This window comes from Podarcis melisellensis (assembly GCF_964234715.1).
Source record: "Podarcis melisellensis genome assembly, chromosome: 6".
Classification (NCBI taxonomy): domain Eukaryota; kingdom Metazoa; phylum Chordata; class Lepidosauria; order Squamata; family Lacertidae; genus Podarcis; species Podarcis melisellensis.
This window is the reverse complement of record NC_138538.1, coordinates 34,033,402-34,050,414: the sequence shown is the minus strand read 5'-3', so window position 1 is coordinate 34,050,414 and position 17,013 is coordinate 34,033,402. Positions and strand designations below refer to the sequence as shown.

General features: G+C 42.9%; 2 protein-coding genes across 5 annotated transcripts in view; both read right to left on the bottom strand.

Annotated features, from left to right (window-relative positions):
* LOC309372174 (uncharacterized protein) overlaps window positions 1-17,013 on the bottom strand; it is a gene marked incomplete at its 3' end in the record, with an annotated part of 317,646 nt that overhangs the window by 42,747 nt on the left and 257,886 nt on the right. The gene's annotated exons all lie outside the window — the stretch shown is intronic.
* The window catches only part of SYT6 (synaptotagmin 6), a 131,413-nt gene that overhangs the window by 12,600 nt on the left and 101,800 nt on the right, over window positions 1-17,013 (bottom strand). For all 4 annotated transcript variants that reach the window (XM_081915249.1, XM_081915250.1, XM_081915251.1 and 1 more), the window contains exons 4-6: window positions 8,169-8,289; window positions 4,060-4,231; window positions 3,388-3,538 (exon numbers count right to left, since the gene is read on the bottom strand). In XM_081915249.1, coding sequence (XP_081771375.1) covers window positions 3,388-3,538; window positions 4,060-4,231; window positions 8,169-8,289 — 444 coding nt within the window. The remainder of the gene's footprint in view (window positions 1-3,387; window positions 3,539-4,059; window positions 4,232-8,168; window positions 8,290-17,013) is intronic.

Below are 17,013 nucleotides of genomic sequence, written 5' to 3'. Positions count from 1 at the left end.
TTTGTAATAACTAAATCCACCCATACTACATGGAACCTTAATGTGCTGAGATTGAAAACTGGGGATGCATATTGGAGCTGGAAATGTGTTGAGTAGGGGTAGGGGGAAAACATGCCTACCTCCTTCCCTTGGCTTCTTGCTAATAGCAGTACAATACACAGATCCAGACAGCCATAGATTATATTTACAGAAGATGCCAGAGCAGGGTGCCGTGAAAGGGTGTGTGTGTAATATTCTAGAGCTGTTTTTGGTTGTACTGAATAATCCTGTCAGCGTTGCAGAGCCTACTGATTTAATGCATCCTTACAAAAGTGGATTAGAGATCACATAAAAATTATTTAGTAGCATCAGAGGAGTGAAGGCTATCAGATGTCATGAATTATCCACCTCTCTTATCGAACAACGCCCCCTGATCTTCACTGTAACAAATTATCAGTTCCAGAGCACACTCTCTACCTTTGCCTTGCCATGTCTATACTTGCTTTTCATGGGCTCAGTCTTCCAGTTAACAAACTTTTCCTGAGCAAACATTAGAAATTTCTGTAATTCATACATTCTGTCTATTTTTAGCCTCCGAGTGGAATCCAAGGCTATGGCTTTGGGGACCCCACTAGACCCCTAATGGGGAAGCAAGATTTGTTGGGAGCGCTAATGGCACGAGTCTTTCCATCTGGTGCACAGGTTGAATATATGTGTAAATAAAACCATACATCTTAAAGAAAAGTCTCCATTAACCTTCATGCGTTGGGACCTGCTGGGCGACTGGCTGCACACAACAATACCTTGGACTGTGCCACTGCCTAAGCTTACAGCAAGATGTGCTGTGGCTATTGAAATAAGTACCTGCTGGTGACCACATGCTCCTATCCCAAAGAACCCACAGGACATCTGGGTGGCATGGGTTGCACTAGAGAACCATGGTTGAAGCTTTGGAAATGTTGCTTACAGTCTACTGAGAAGCTCAAAGAGATCTGAGCTTAAAAGCAAAAAACAATCTGTGGAAACAGATCCAAAATACTTTCTCTCTCTCTCTCTCCCTCTCTCTCTCTCTCTCTCTCTCTCTCTCTCTCTCTCTCTCTCTCTGTGTGTGTGTGTGCGTGTGTCCTCACACACTCACACTCATCTGGAGAAAATATTTGGTTCTCTGGGACAGCAAGGTAACTTGGTATCTGTGTATCTTGTTTAATGGGAGTTTTTGCTCTTGTTCTAAATAACCTTCTGCTTCAGTTAAGGGTTTCCTTTCCCCTTTGGAATATGTTCCAAGCAGTTTCTTGTTTGCTTTGTTTACTCTCCTACCAAAACAAAACAACAGGGAACAAAACTTATTGGTGGATGCATAGCATACATGTACTTGGAAGTACTTGTTCTAGGATCACAGCAGCTTCTTGTCCCTGATGGAATTGCTCAGCTTCAGATCAACAAATAACAAGGGGAGAGAGAGAGCATGGGAGGGAGATGAGGAGGAACATTGGTGTGTTCTCTGCTGAATCTTTTTTTTTTTAAGAGTTAACATTAAATTGATAGTGCAGAGCTAGTGTATCAACCAAATAGACATCTAGACACTGGCATCCTTCTTTGCATCTGTATCTGGCTGTACTTTACGACTACCAAACACAATGACCCCATATTGTAGTAGTCTAGCTGATTACAGGTGAAGTTAGCCAAGTGTCATGAATTTTCCTGTGTTTTGTCTCAAGGAGACAGTTTATAGGGGGTTCAGTGTCAATCTGGGGTTTCATTGGGTTCTAGATGGATGGTAACCCAGGCTTCATTGCTCTTCCTGTATTCCCTTGCATTGCAGCTAGGAACGTTACTGAGTCATAATTGTGGACTTTTTTGTGCATGCATCCTGCAACTGACTGAGCAACCCTAGATGTCCTATCTATTGAACATTCACCCTAGTTTGCTGACACAAAACTTACATGGAGGTTAGATTGTATCCAGTCTTTACTTTAATATATTTAATATATGCATATAGTTTTACTTCTATCAATGTCTGCTTGCTTTTTATGATTGTTTTAAAAACGTTTTAGCAGTTCTCATTTTTATATGTAAACCACCTTGAGTCCTGTCAGGAAAAAAGGCAGGGTATAAATAAACATTATAATAAACATAATAATTCATTCTGATTTGCTCGCTTGGTGGTTATATGACTTTCCATTAACCAATTCTTTATGTCACACATTTTCTCATCACTTTTCAAACACAAAATGCCAGGGTGGGCTTTTGTGTGTGTGTTTTTTTTAAAGCAGATTTGTTGCACTGGTGCTTTAATTTTGCAAAGCTACATTTCCTGGTATGCACCTGAATCCCTCCCACAAAATACGGTCAGTTGGAGGTGTACCTCCTGCTTCCTTTGCTTCTTTCCCCATTTGGGGCAGCACAATTATTGGTTTGCTTTGTTGCTTAATCTGTTGATGGAAACCTTTGAAGATGGTATGGAAATGGCAGCTGGTGCAGAATTCAGGGGCCAGGTTGCCATCAAGAGATGGTCTGAACACACAACACCACTCCTGGCACAACTGCATTGCGTACTAATCAATTAGGATAGGAGGGTGGTGCCATAAGAAAGGGCCTGCTCAGTGGAACGTTCTCCCCAGAGAGGCATGCCTGGTGCCATCACTATCTGTTTTTAGGCACCAAGCAAAACTGTTCTCATTCATCCTGCCTTTGGATCTTAATTTCTATTAATCTTTTAGTAGGTGAGGTTGAATTGGCTCTGCTTTATACACAGTATAGGTGCGTTTTAGGTTCCTTTACACTTGCTTTTAATGTTCATTTTGTAAGTTGCTTTGAGTTCACCTTTCTGAAACAAGTGATTAAGTAATAATAGTAGGGTATTTCTCCTAAAAGCTGGCCACTAGAGCATCGTGTTCTGCAGATGTTACTGTAGATATCATATTAGATTTTGAACAGTTCTGGAGGCTGCAGATGACTTATGTACTTCTGCTTCAGCAAAGATCAGCTCCATTAACTCCTTCCATTTTACTCAGTTCTCTGGTTTATTCCCAGCTTCAAAGTCCATGGAAGTAGGCACGTTTTGTGCATTGCTCTGAAATTAAAAAGGATTAAAGCTGCACATTTGAGCTGGTTAAAATAAATTGGTCTATTAACAAGGTTCTGTGCAAGTTGAAGCCGGGCCAAAATGCTTAAGGACTGCTGCAGGTTTCCAGAGCCAAAACTTGGGTAGGGAGGTGTGCATGAATACAACACAACCACACCAACAGTATCTGGAAACTTAACTCTTACACTGATAGTATAGCTACAAAGCCTATCATTGGGTAAGGTGTTCTTCAAAATTCACAAGGTACAAGTGCAAGCTTCTCCAAAAATAATTTTGGCCTACAAAACATACATTCAAATGAAGTTATTAAATACTTTACATACCTCCTTGAAGGATTTCTTCACCTCTACTAGTGGGTGCCAGTGTGCAATTGGTTTCCGTGGGTAAGCCAGCATTTCGTTCCAGTGGTCTCGGCCTAGTCCCTCAGCATTGTTTGCTACACGGCAAACCCCAATAATCTCATTATGGCCGACTCTGAAAGGGGTAACCACACACGGAACATGTTTTAGACATGCTTTCTTTTGCCACAGTGACACATTTAAACCTGTCCCTTCTTGCTGAAGCTACAAATGAGAACAGAATTTTAATACAGCATGCCTCATAGGCAAATCAGAGACATATCTGCTAATGGGATAAGGACTGTCCCTGGTAAATCGGGAGTGTATGCTGTAATTATCAAGACTGATCTCCATGTGAATCTTCAAGCATGAACATGAGCCTGTGATTTATGCTCCTGTCCCCATCACCAATGGACTTCACAACTTCAGAGGAAGCCAGAGTCATGCTCTTTCCAGAGCCAATTAAATCCTAGGAACATGCCTTGCTGACCCAAAGGGGAAATACTTGAGAAGCAAGAAGTGCAATTTGGTATTTCTAATAACATGACTTGTCTCTTGCACAACCCAGTCACGTAATCAAGTGAGTCACACCGTGGAAACTCAAGAACGAGGAAATGGCTCGAATGGGATTTAAGCATTACAGAGATTCCCTCCTACCGGTCGTAATCCATAACAGAGATAAGCAGGCTGACTTGGTCCATGTTCTCTGGAGGGATATCAAAGATTATTGCCTCATTGTAGTTAGGATTAAGTGTGTTTCTTTTAATGGTGGTTTTCTTCTTCTTTAGCCTCCTTCCATCACAGAGCAAGGACACCTTGACGTAAGGATCTGGAGAGCAGGAGAAAGAGAAAATGACAGCATTGATGATGATCCCAGTATCCATGGGATCCCTGCTGCTCACATGACCAAATGGGATATGGAACATGTGGAAGCAGGAGTGGAAGAGAAGAAAGTCTCTGGGTTTGCAGGCACCTAGGCTCTGGGCAAAAAGAACACATGGGATCATGGATTGCCATCACAATCTCACTCCTTCTTCCACATCTTCAGTAGTATCATGTTTGATCATTCAAACCCAACTATGGTTAGTTAACAATGAAAACTGTGCACAAAAAAGGGGAGTCAGAACCTAACATTACCTTTATGTCATATTATAAACTAATATCCTATAATAAACTAACAGCAAGCTCATTTTCTGAGTGTGGACCCACATCGAGACAAAGCAGCACTATCCATGCACAATATTAGGCTTGGGGAAATGTACAGATATTTTGCAGGGGAGAAGAGGGGCTCACCAAAATAGCCCAATGAGGGGCTGAGCATGCTCAGTGGCCACAGAATGCTGAGTGGCCATTGGAGGGGATGTGAGGGGAATGGCATAGAATATTTGTGGAAAGGACGCAGCTGGTTGGCTGGGTGGAACCTGGAAGCTGAGGACTCCAAACCGCAGCACTTTGCTACAGGTCCAACATGTAACAGTCTAGTGATGAACACTTCCTCAGGTGTGCCAGATTTCTTAATTTGTCAGTTTTAGGGATGTCATAACTATTGCTCCCATGCTTTGCAGCAGGGAAGTGTTTATGGGGGTGGGGTTGTGTTTTTTTGGTCAAACTCTTCTTTCTACAAAATTCAATGGAGCTCATTGAATTACATGGAAGACTAGAAAAGTATGGGTTAGAACAAACTTTTTTTAAAAAAACTTTTGAGACATTAAATCAGCTGTCAATCCAGAGACCATTGGTGGTATTCAAATAAGTTGTACTCAGAGTAGACCTATTGAAACTGATGGATCTAACAGAGGTGTCCATTAACTTCAGCGGGTCTGCTCTTGAGTAAAACTTAATTGAATACCATGCCATGTATGTATATGTGGGCCCGCTTTTCTGTAGGGAGGTAGTGATTTTGTAATTATGCAGCTCTCCCACAGATCACTCCTTTTCCAACAGAGTCTTCTGGACCTGTTTCCTGTGCTCATTGCTAAATTTGTCCACCAGTCCATTTACTATTCTTTAATATGAGACAGGTGTTCTTCATGCATGAGCAACCCTCCAGCTCTTTGGTTGCACACTTTCCTTGTGCACCCTGTCTGGTAAGTTATATGTCTTTGAACTATTTTCAAGAAATGAATTCATGTAAGGGGTTTTAGCAGCTTTTTTGTCAATGGAAACAGAGGGGAAAGAGAAGGGAAAATAAGGCAGCAATACCTCCCTAGCTGCCCCGGAGATTGACTTTGGCAAATTGCTTCTGAGTTTCCAACATAGTTTGAATTCTATGTAGGCTGCTGGAGAAAATCGCTGCGTATTTAGAAGTTCCAGTAACTATATAGGGCATCACTGCTGAGCTACTGAGCTGTTTTCCCTCTGAACCATGGATTTGCAGTGATTCAACCTGCATCAAATGCCATCTGAGCAGAAATGTTTGTCTGCCCAAACAGTCTCTGCTGTTGCTGCCGTAGATTAAAATGTTTGCCAGCAATACTCAAGACACTGATATGTGGAAATCTGGGCCATTAAAAATAGTTGTTATGGCAGAAACTCAACTATCTGCACAATGAAAGTTCTCAAAAAGAATTATATATGTGTGTGTGTTTATAGCAGCTCTATCATTTCCCAAATAATCCATGTGGCAAATCTACAGGGAACAGAATTTGTGGAGAAGTTGCAGTGTTAATCCAAAACAGCAAAAAGCAAAACAGAACAAAAGAGTCTTGTAGCACCTGAAAGATTAAGCCATGAAATCTTAGGAATTAGAAGATGTGATTAGTAAACCCAACTGATGCAATCTCAGTTTGGGGTTAGCTGAGCTTCAATCAGTTCTACAATCAGATCAATTGGATTGACCATTGGCTCACTTCTCCTATTGGTTTGCTCCACAGCTGACTGGGAAAGTGGTGGAGGGTATAGGAATACATGGTGCGATCCTGCAAAAATTAGCCACACCTTAATTCTATGGAAACCAGTGTGAAATTATTGTTTTATCCTTTTTGTTTTTGTAATTGTTGTTGTATTAATTCATAGAGTGCTACCAACGTACACAAGGCAGGGCTCTGCCCCGAGGGCTTTCTGGCTAAAATCTGACACTGTGAAAACAACAAGAAATAGGCAGGGAGGTGGAGTGAAGGGGAAGAATAAGATATTTCAGTTACACATTGTTAGGTATGGTTACAGTAGAACAGCCCTTGCCAACCTGACACTTTTCCCATGTTTTGGAGTCCCATCAGCCCCATCTTTAAAGCCTGCCTAATGCTCCCTCTTTCTCTACTTAGGTCTTGGATTCTGACCTAGCTCTAGTGATGCAGTCTCAGGCTTGCCAGAACAACAATGCTTTCAGGGAGTTCCTCTGACCTGCTGCAGCCAAAATCTTCAGTGCATCATACTATTGTTTGTGTATGGATGGGAAGGAAATACTTCTGTTTTGTTGATGGCTAGTTTGAATAAATGGTATCCATATAACAAACTCATTGTCTGATTATTAAAGCAAGACAGTGGCACCATTCATACCTTGGAACTCCCTGCCTGTTGACTGTACTCTTTTCTGTGCCTGCTAAAAGCACTTTTGTTTCGGCAGAATGTTGATCTGTGTTTTAATTTGGTTTTCAGCTTACTGATGATTTTATGGTTTTATGCTTTTTGTAAATTGGGATGTATGGGGTGCTAGATGGGGGACACGTCGTGCTCCTTCTAGGGTAGTTTGCCCACCTTTGGTCCCCACCCTGCGCTCAGCTCCACCTGTGGCTCCTAGAGGCTGTAAGCATACAACGGCAGCCACAGCCTGGGAAAGGGCTTCGACTGGCAGGTTGAACCAGGGGAGGGTAGCCAGTGGACTCAAACCCTTGGTGAGTTAGGGACTTTCCCTGCATGTGAAGACAGTCTCTGGCAGATTGAGCAGACAGGACCAATAATGCACCCAACAGTCACCAATGTGGTTACAGTGGTACCTCAGGTTACATATGCTTCAGGTTACAGACTCCACTAACCCAGAAATAGTGCTTCAGGTTAAGAACTTTGCTTCAGGATGAGAACAGAAATCAGGTTCCAGCGGAACGGTGGCAGCAGGAGGCCCCATTAGCTAAAGTGGTGCTTCAGGTTAAGAACAGTTTCAGGTTAAGTACGGACCTCCGGAACGAATTAAGTATTTAACCTGAGGTACCACTGTACTGCACATACTGTAGAGGGAAATGAGGCGTAGATGGAGCTTGTCAACCTGAGAAAGTAGCCCATCTAGGAGAGGGAAAACTCTGATCCTAAACTTCTGCTGCCTTGCGGGATATCTTCAGGAGAAGAAAAAACTAAGAAGTGAATCCTAAACAAATCCAGAGAAGAGTCCCTAAGACAGTTGGATGGTGCTTTGTATGTCTCCTTCTGGCAACTCCTGCAGCTAAGCTGGTGCCTGATGTATTTCTCTGCTTTCCTTTGAACCACATCAGGGTGGCTGAGGGGGGCGGGTCTTGTCATCTGGGCAGTGCAGGACCTCCATACACACTGCCCAGGCTTGCACCCTAATGCAGCTAATTCAGCAAAAAACAATGTGGGAGGCAGCAGTTATGAGTTACTGGTCTCTGCAGCCACTGTGATTCTCCAGCAGTTTCACTTCACCCCCAAAGGTGCACTCCATTGTCTCTTGAGACAGACGGAGGCAAACAACAACAACTTTTTGTTACAGACTTTGAGGTTTTGTTACACTCTTGTGAAATAAATTAAATAAATATATCACCACAGGAGCAAGGTCACATATAGAAATTCATTGCTCTGAGCGAGGGAACACTCACCTGAGTAACCAGTTATGTCCATCGCTTTGAGATTCCTGCATTTAATGACTGTTAAAGTGAGGCGACCTGCAGTTGGCAGATAACAAAGGGAAAACATGATCTCCCCCAGGTCCACACTTTCCTTTAATGAAAGAGAAAACACAGAGCATTAGAAATGGGTAAGAAGCAAACGTAGCCAGGGCCGGCCCATCCATGAGGCAAGCTGAGGTAACCACCTTGGGCTGCAGGATCCACAGCAGCAGGTGATCCTGATATAGATCTTTATTTTCCCCTCCCCTTGTTCCAGATATAGATCTTCACTCACCCCTTCTTCCCTGGTGGGGAGGGGAGCACCATTTTGTGGTTTGCCTCAGGTGCCAAAATGTCTTGGGCTGGCCCTGAACACAATAACAATAATAATATTTTTTTATTTCTACCCCACCCATCTGGCTGGGTTTTCCCAGCCACTCTGGGCGGCTTCCAACAAAATATTAAAATACAATAGTCTGTTCAACATTAAAAGCTTCCCTAAACAGGGCTGCCTTCAGATGTCTTCTAAAAGTCTGGTAGACCAATATTTTTCTCCTTTGCATTTTCTCTCTATCTTTTCTAGATCCTTTTAACTCCCACCTCCCCCAAGGCAAGGCAAGGCAAGGCAAGGCAAGAGGAAGCAAAGTGCTCATCACTAATACCACTCTGAAAATGGTGACAGGTTGAGAAACTATGCATTAGGCTTCTGTAACTGCGGAAAAAAATGTGGTGTGAATGGAGTGGATGCCAAGTCACTGTTGGCAGACATGTAGTCATAATTTTGACTATATTTAAATCATCTTCTGGAAGTAAGTTCTGATATCTGCAGTGTAGGTTGGATGGCCATCTGTCAGGAATTCTTTAGCTCTGATTCCTGGATTGCAGAGGGTTGGACTCAATGACCCCTGGGCAGAGCTGTAGCTAGGTGACCTTGCATCCCTGGCAGAACTGTCCAGATTGTCCCCCTTAGCAACGGACAAATTAGCTCTTCTTTCTGCTTCTCCTCCATGGGAGGGGGCCACCTGTTCAATTCCTCACACACTAATCAATATTTTTATTTATAGACATTTATGGACATATAAGCCAATTTTGCGCACCCCTTGCCTGCACCCCTGGCGGGGGCCTTCCTCACCACCCCCTAGCTATTAGCCCTACATTTCTATGAATCTTCTCATTAACTTAGAAGGACTAACTTAGGTGTTCATCTTAAGCTATTCTGAAACAGGAGGAGGAAGGCAAGGGAAGTAGGACCATGCTATAGGCCAGGCATGTCGAAAGTCCATTTCAGGGGCCTTATCCGGTGGCCCGCTGGCCAATTTAATCCTGCCTCCAAAACACTATATGTCCTGGGGTAAAATTGTAAAAAAAGCTCAGCAACTTTGGTCGGCGCTTACGCATGTTCACTTCATCAAATCTGGCCCTCTTTGAAAAATGTTTGGGCACCCCTGCTACAGGCTCTGCTGAAAGACCAGCAACTTTTGTCTTCTCTTCTTCTGGAATGGTCTTACCATTTCAACTGGCTGGTATAAAAACTTTGTAACTAGTGCCTGATCATTCTCCCCATCATCCCTTCCCATCCCCTTACCTTTTGTGTGATGTCTTTTAAGCCTGAAGGCAGGCTTATCACTAAGCCACTTTTTTGGGGGTGGTGGAGGAGGTTCTTTACTGGGGTAAAAATCCTCCAGATAAATAATTATGGGAGAAAAATAATTGTTCTAAAAAGCAAACAACACTTTATTCATTTTCACGAGATGCACATGTGTTGTAACCGGCATCATCTGATGTGAGGCTTTCAGAGCAGGGGCTGATCTGCACTGGTGTTGGTAGGGCAGAAAGCAGGAAGGCGAACAGTATGTGGAGTCATAGCAAATGGCATGTGGAGCCTATTTTCCTTCTCCGGTTCTACAGAAGCAATGCTGAGTCTAAGGGGGAGGAAGCTGACAGGCCATGCCACCCGCTGCCCTGGTTTAAAGAAGTCGGGTAGGTGGGCACTTGATGGAGGCAGTGCTACATTCGCCCTAATGGACCAGCCTCCAGGGTGCTTTTAGCTCTCCTCTCTACACACAACAAGGAATGTTTCTTTTAAAATGGGACTAGTCATCTGCAGCTTTTACAAACATTTATAAATGATTAAATTAAAAAACAACAACAACACATTTAAACTTCTGCTGCCCAATTAACTGGAGGAGAAACATTTTTGGTCTGTCAAAAAGTTTTAAGAGTGATTAATCTATTCAATTAAAACACTAAATGATGCAGCCCTATTAAGAAACGTTACACAAATAATCTGTTTATAAAAAGGACAGCTTCCAGGGTTCCATCACCGGCTAGGGCAAGGGTGGAGGATATTTTTGGCCCAGCAAGCCAGATCCCAGTGCTATCATCAGCACTAATTTTGGGCAACATCGTGCTGATTTTGGGTGAGATCTTGCCTCAAATATTTTGAGATCTTGTACCCAATTTCAGGTGAGTTCTCACCCAAAATGGTCACAGTCCATTTTGGTGCTTCTCCACCACTGGTGGAGGCAGCTGGGCATCTGTAAGTCTGCCGCCTGCAGGGCTTCTGCCGCCTGAAGCAGTGGCCTCACCCTGCCTAATGGCTGGGCCGGTTCTGGCTCATGTCGTCTTTGTGGGCTTCATTGACATCTGATTGGCCACTGTGAGAACAGGATGCTAGACTGGATCCAGAAGGCCTCTTCTTCTATGTTCTTATCTCAAACAAACTGAACTATCATAGAAAATGCTAACTTAAGCCAAAACATCACTCCACCTAGCCATATCATTGTTGCTCCTTCTACAAGGTGGCACCATGCAATTTATGATTAGACAATGTACCACAGGTATATTTTCCAACCCACAATGGGCAATTTCAGTTCTAAAATAATCTCCTTTGTCCTCTCCTTGCTCACCTATCTATTTACTTGTCACACCTCTACCAAGTAGGAATGTGCTGTAAAAATGACCTTTGCAGGTGTTCTGGCACACTCAACCCATCATTGTACCTCTGCTAAACACCAGAGAATGCCTGATGCATGTCAAATGTGGCTTAAAATAACCAGGATTAATTAGGGGTTTTCATCATATCTGCATGTGTGCCCTCATTGAAGCAGGTCAATATTTAGCCTTTGCTTCCCAAGGAAACCTTTTGCAGATTACTGACAAGGTCAGAATTGCTAAGTGATGAGTGACCTATGTTCACAAACAGAATTGCTAAGTGATGAGTGACCTATTTTCAGAAACTGGGTTTTGCGGTAACTTCCTGCAGAAGCTACCTGTGTTATACCTTTAAAGAGTACTTTGAAAATGGAACTTTATTCAATATTACCATATAACAAAGATGTTATGCCTCCTCCTTGAGATGTGCAGAGCGTGGCAACATGAGAACAGGCCTTCTCTGCAGTGCCTCCCCGTCTGTGGAATGCTCTCCCCAGGGAAGTTTGCCTGGCGTCTTCATTACTCACACTTAGGCACCAAACAAAAATGTTCCTTTTTAACCAGGCCTTTGGTGAATCTGTTTGATATCCTATACCCTTTTAAAATGTGGCTCTTTTCTGGGTGTGTGTTACTGGGTTGTTTTTATTTTGATTACATATGTTGTGATCTTTTCTGCGAACCGCCCTGAGACCTCTGGGTATAGGTTGGTACATAAACTCAATAAATTATGATGATTATGATGTATTTCAGGAATAAGAAAAGGCATGGGGCAACTCTTTGGAATGCTGAGGAAGAGATCTGGAAAAGATTGTGTTCTTCTAAGCTTCCTCTATCTCTAAAAGCTTTTCCATTTTTGTTTTCTTCACAATTGGAATGGGATGGTTCATTGTGCCCTTACAATAGCATGACTGCTGTGGAGAACCATTTAAGTGAGGTCTTCTCTATACCTCTAGGTGGCACCATAGAACTTTTCTCATATGCACTGTCTCTTTTCTCCTGCAAACTCAAGAGTGAGACTGGGACCTCCTGGATGGCTATCTCATGAGATATTAAAGCATCATCTTTACCACCACTATTCCTCATAAAGATTGCTTCACAAACAAGATTTCTCATAAGTCATCAATTCAGAAATTTCAACCAGATGCTACTATTACACCAGCATGATAAACAAACCTTGAAGATGACTAATCAAGAATAAAATAGCGATTCCATAGACATTTTCCCTTCTCCTCTTGGGGGTGAATATTAGGAGCAAATGTCTAGTAAAAGGAACATGGAAACTGATACAGCAGCTTTATTGTCCAGACTCTTCACACTCATCTCATTAACTTCACAACTCCTTAAATGTTTCTGCATGTGTGACTCAAAATTGCCTTTGGCCTAAATGGGTTTTGTAATGCAAATGGACAACCTATGCTGAGGCTAATGTACATTTTATTTCTCTTCTGTGTGCTATACCATATTAACCAGATGCACATGTAACACACAAAATGCAAGAGAGACTCAAAGGCACATCTAACTGCCATGTGTGATAACTTATTGAGAAGAGTGCTGTTTACTGTGCTTGGCTGCCAGAATGAGACGTGCTAGATCTCAGATCTTCCCCACCCCTTGTCTCTAACCTTGGAACTCTTCCCTGGTTTATGGAGGCAAGTTTTGAAAATTCAGGGATAAAGAAAAAGGAGCTTTGGACACATTCATTATTTTCAGTCTTCCAAGCATGGTGTTGAAACCAAGTTAGAGTTCCCAAAACACACACTCTATAATGGCAGACCTGAAGCATTTTGATCATAAAAATTATCCCAAGCAGTAGCCATTGGACTGCATCAACTCTGGGGCTTTGGTTATCCAACTTTTCTGGGATGCAAGAGTGAGTGTATGAATGTGCAGACAAACAACAACAACATTATTTACTTGCATTATGTATGATCGTGTTCAGACTGCAATCTGACTGTACTATGCGAATAAGGTAAGAGGCAAAGTTTTCCACAAGCAGCTTAAAATTTCATGAAATACACACAGAAAGGGGAAAGAAAACAGACTGGGGTGATGCAACCCCTGACCTGAACCCTGATTTCTCAGTATTCAGTATTTGCGAAACATTGTGACTGAATTGCAATGACCCTTGTGGTCCCTTCCAATTCTACAATTATATGAAATCATTCTCTTTTATAAGAAGCTAGACCTATCAGTTACAAAAGAGCTCTCCCTCCCCCCTCTTCCCACCCTTGTGTTTCAATTTTTGCTCACACTCCACTACTTTTTTTGTAACCCTGTATTGCTCCAAATCATTTCAGGGCACTTTGGAGAGGCCCCACTGTGGCTTCGACAAGCCCCCAAATCTGTGCAAAGTGGTCCTTTGTTCTTGATTTGGGACACATTGAAATCTGATGCACACCCCTCATACTGGAGGCTGAAAATTCTAATTTCTTTACAGGATAACTGGATTGCTCTGGTATACAGTATTTGTTAGCGCATACCCAGCTGGTTCAAATTTAGGGGACTGAATGTAATAGCTAGGCTTCTCGGCGTGTGCTGCTGGGCAGAGCCATCCACTACAGAATTCCATCAAATCCTGATGAGAAATACTTCAGCTTAATTGGGATGAGCATGTTAAAGGTTCTGTCTAAGAGATAGCATTCTTGAAATGCATCTCATAGCCCAGTGGTGATAGCTGCCAGAGCAGTTCATACCTAATCACTGCTGCAATCAGGCTGTATTATTAATGTCTGGTTATTTCCAGATAACCCTTTGGAAGTGCTGCCAACATGGCATAAGCATAATTTGAGCAACATTCACCCCTGCCTTCTCCTTCATTTATTGTATGCTACATTTCCTCCCAAAACTAAGGCCAGGAGGGTCTCGACTAATTTAACCAGAGACCTAGGAAAGCATATACCAATATAGAGAATTGCAAAGGGAGCACACTGTTAGCACTCGCTTTATTTTGATGCCTAGGCCCTAGTCATTTCTATATAGTCTTTTCAAACACTCACCCAATTAGGAGGTGGTGTTATTTTACCAGCCTTCACATAAATTGCAGTTGCTTTGCCACTCAACTGTGTGACAAACATCTAGCCACTTTAATCCAAACCACTTGCTTGTTATAGACCATGAGAACATGAAACAGAAGAAGACTGGATTTGGAAGTTGGAGACCAAGATTCATATCTTTGCCCAACCACAAAATTGCATTGGTCTGGTTTGGACATAATGCTGAATGATGGTTTAGTGTTATGTGCATGGATTCATGTGCCTGCACTCCCCTGGTGTGGCTGTTAAGATGAAGATTGGAAGCTTTTTGCTTCTGTGTTCAGTTAACCACAGTTTATCAATACATGGGAGCCCTAATCTTAACAATGGTTTCGGGAAACGAGCCAACTTCACAAACCACCATCTGAAGTTGGATTGTTTCCCTAAGCCATAATTAAGAGTAAGCAAAGTTTTTCCAGGTTTTGACAGAATGATAAACCGTCATTATGTCAAAAATAGAAGTGAAATCTTCCAATTTCCTCCTTGCAGCTATACCTGAGGAAAAGATGACAGAGCAGAGCAGAGCAGATTAACCCAAGGCTTGTTTGCATACTGCTAAACCATAGCAGGGGACGCGGGTTACACTGTGGTCTAAACCACTAAGCCTCTCGGGCTTGCCAATCAGGAGGTTGGCGGTTCGAATCTCCATAACGGGGTGAGCTCCTGTTGCTCAGTCCCAGCTCCTGCCAACCTAGCAGTTCGAAAGCACCCCAAAAAGTGCAAGTAGATAAATAGGTACCACTCTGGTGGGAAGGTAAACGGTGTTTCCGTGCGCTGCTCTGGTTTCAGTGTTCTGTTGTGCCAGAAGCAACTTAGTCATGCAAGCCACCTGACCCGGAAAAACTGTCTGCGGCGCGGACAAATGCCGGCTCCCTTGGCCTGTAAAGCGAGATGAGCACCGCAACACAAGAGTCATTTGCAACTGGACTTAACTGTCAGGTGTCCTTTACCTTTAAACCATAGTTTAGCATTACACCCAAATGCAGCTATAGTGTGGCCTTGGACCAGCCACAGTTTCTCTTCTGAACTTACCAAGTTTGTTATGAGGCTGAAATGTCTTTAAGATGTACTATAACCTGTTCTGAGTGGCCCCTGAGATATGGCGGGAAAGAAATCAAAAGATGCCTCAAGTCTTAAAATACCTATTGTAGTTCAGTTTCATTTATGCTGCCCTGGGAGTTACGTACATATATAGTGGATAATAAGTTTGAGAAGGGGGAGGGGAGAACTATTTAATTTTTCAGTTATAGTAGCATATACAGTACATGCAGGGATTCAAATAGCAAAAATTCAAAAACAGAGTTTTCTGTTGAGTTTCTGAGTTATAATCTATTCAGATGTATTTGTACTATGGGGGTGGGAATCATTCCCCCGATGTTTCCAAATATAGGGAAGCTGAGGTTTAGCTCACAAAGGATGAAATATTGCAAAAATCCATATACAGCAGGAGTACACAGTTCCCATTCAAACAAGCATAAGCTGGATGCTGGTTCATTGAAAACAAATTTTGAAAGGGCTGCCTGGGTTTTCAGATCAGTGTATGGAAGTGATGAAACGGCAACATTCAACAATAATTGAGATTTAGTGATAAGCATAGATGGAATTATCACCACATTCCAGAGTTATATGAGCTGGAACCATGCTGCATGAACAGCATATTGCAGATAGCTCACACTTTTCAACACTTGTTATCAATCCACACCTGCATAACACACCTTGCATCAATAGCTTCTGTTTGTCGTTTAAGCCATTGGCTTCCTGTACTATAGAAATTCCAGAATGGCAATCCTGGCCATCACTTGTTAGTATAATTACCTTGGTTTCTTGCTGTTTCTGAAGTACACAAACCTTAATTTCTTATTTTTAGTGGGATCGGGGGCGGAGGGGGGGAGTAAACCCTGCCCAACATAATTCATCATAAGACGTAGTACATGCATATCATTTGGATGGCAATGCTTATTAACTTGGGGGAGGGGGCTGGCCCCCTCAAATATTTAATGGGGTGTGTGTTAATGGACCTTGGCCCCTAGGAGTTGGCTTTTATGAATGGGATGGAAGCATCCGCTTAGAGAGTTTGCATAGTGGCAATAAAGCAATACCCACAGGCCTTTATTTATCTGCACTGATAGCCAATAAACTGAGGTCCGTGACACAGAGGGAGGTCATATGGTGACAAAGAGAAACACATGTTCCAACAGCAGTTCAGTGTTTTTTACAAGACTTCTGAAGAACTGCCTGTTTGGAGCTTCCAGAAGATAATTCCCTTTTAAAAGACTGTCGCTCCTTTCTAATGATGAGAAAAACTGGTTCCAGGACAGTGTTGGAAAGCAGTTTGCTTATTTGGCACCAGTGTTTAATTTCTAAGATGAGAAGATCCAGGAATTAGAAGTCTGCTTGGCAGCCACGTCATCTGCCTCTTGAAGACCTTTACTGTAATCCTGAGTCTAGAGGGTCGGGCAGCGGTCATCTCGTGATGCGGGAAGCAAGTTCCACACATGCTCAAGAAACACTTTTTGTTATGATTTCTCCACGTAGCTGGGATACAGACCCTGGATAGAGACCCTGGTGCTGAGTCCTGGCACCAAGTTCCGTTGGGCATCATTTAGCTGTTTTTACTTGGCATTGGAGGGTAAAAAGAATAGCCCTGCAAAAACATGCAACCATAGTTTTGCCTGTACAATGTCTTACTGGGGATACCATATAGGAAAGAAACATGGCTGACCACAAGGGGCCATGGAGGCAGCCATGTTTCCCACCCCTCCTATATAAGCCAACTGTGGCATGTGAGATGAGCTGCCACCTCTGCACCACCCTCCTGGCTGCACTGGCACTGCAGCTTGCCAGGACTGGGATAGGGTGGGGCAGTGGCA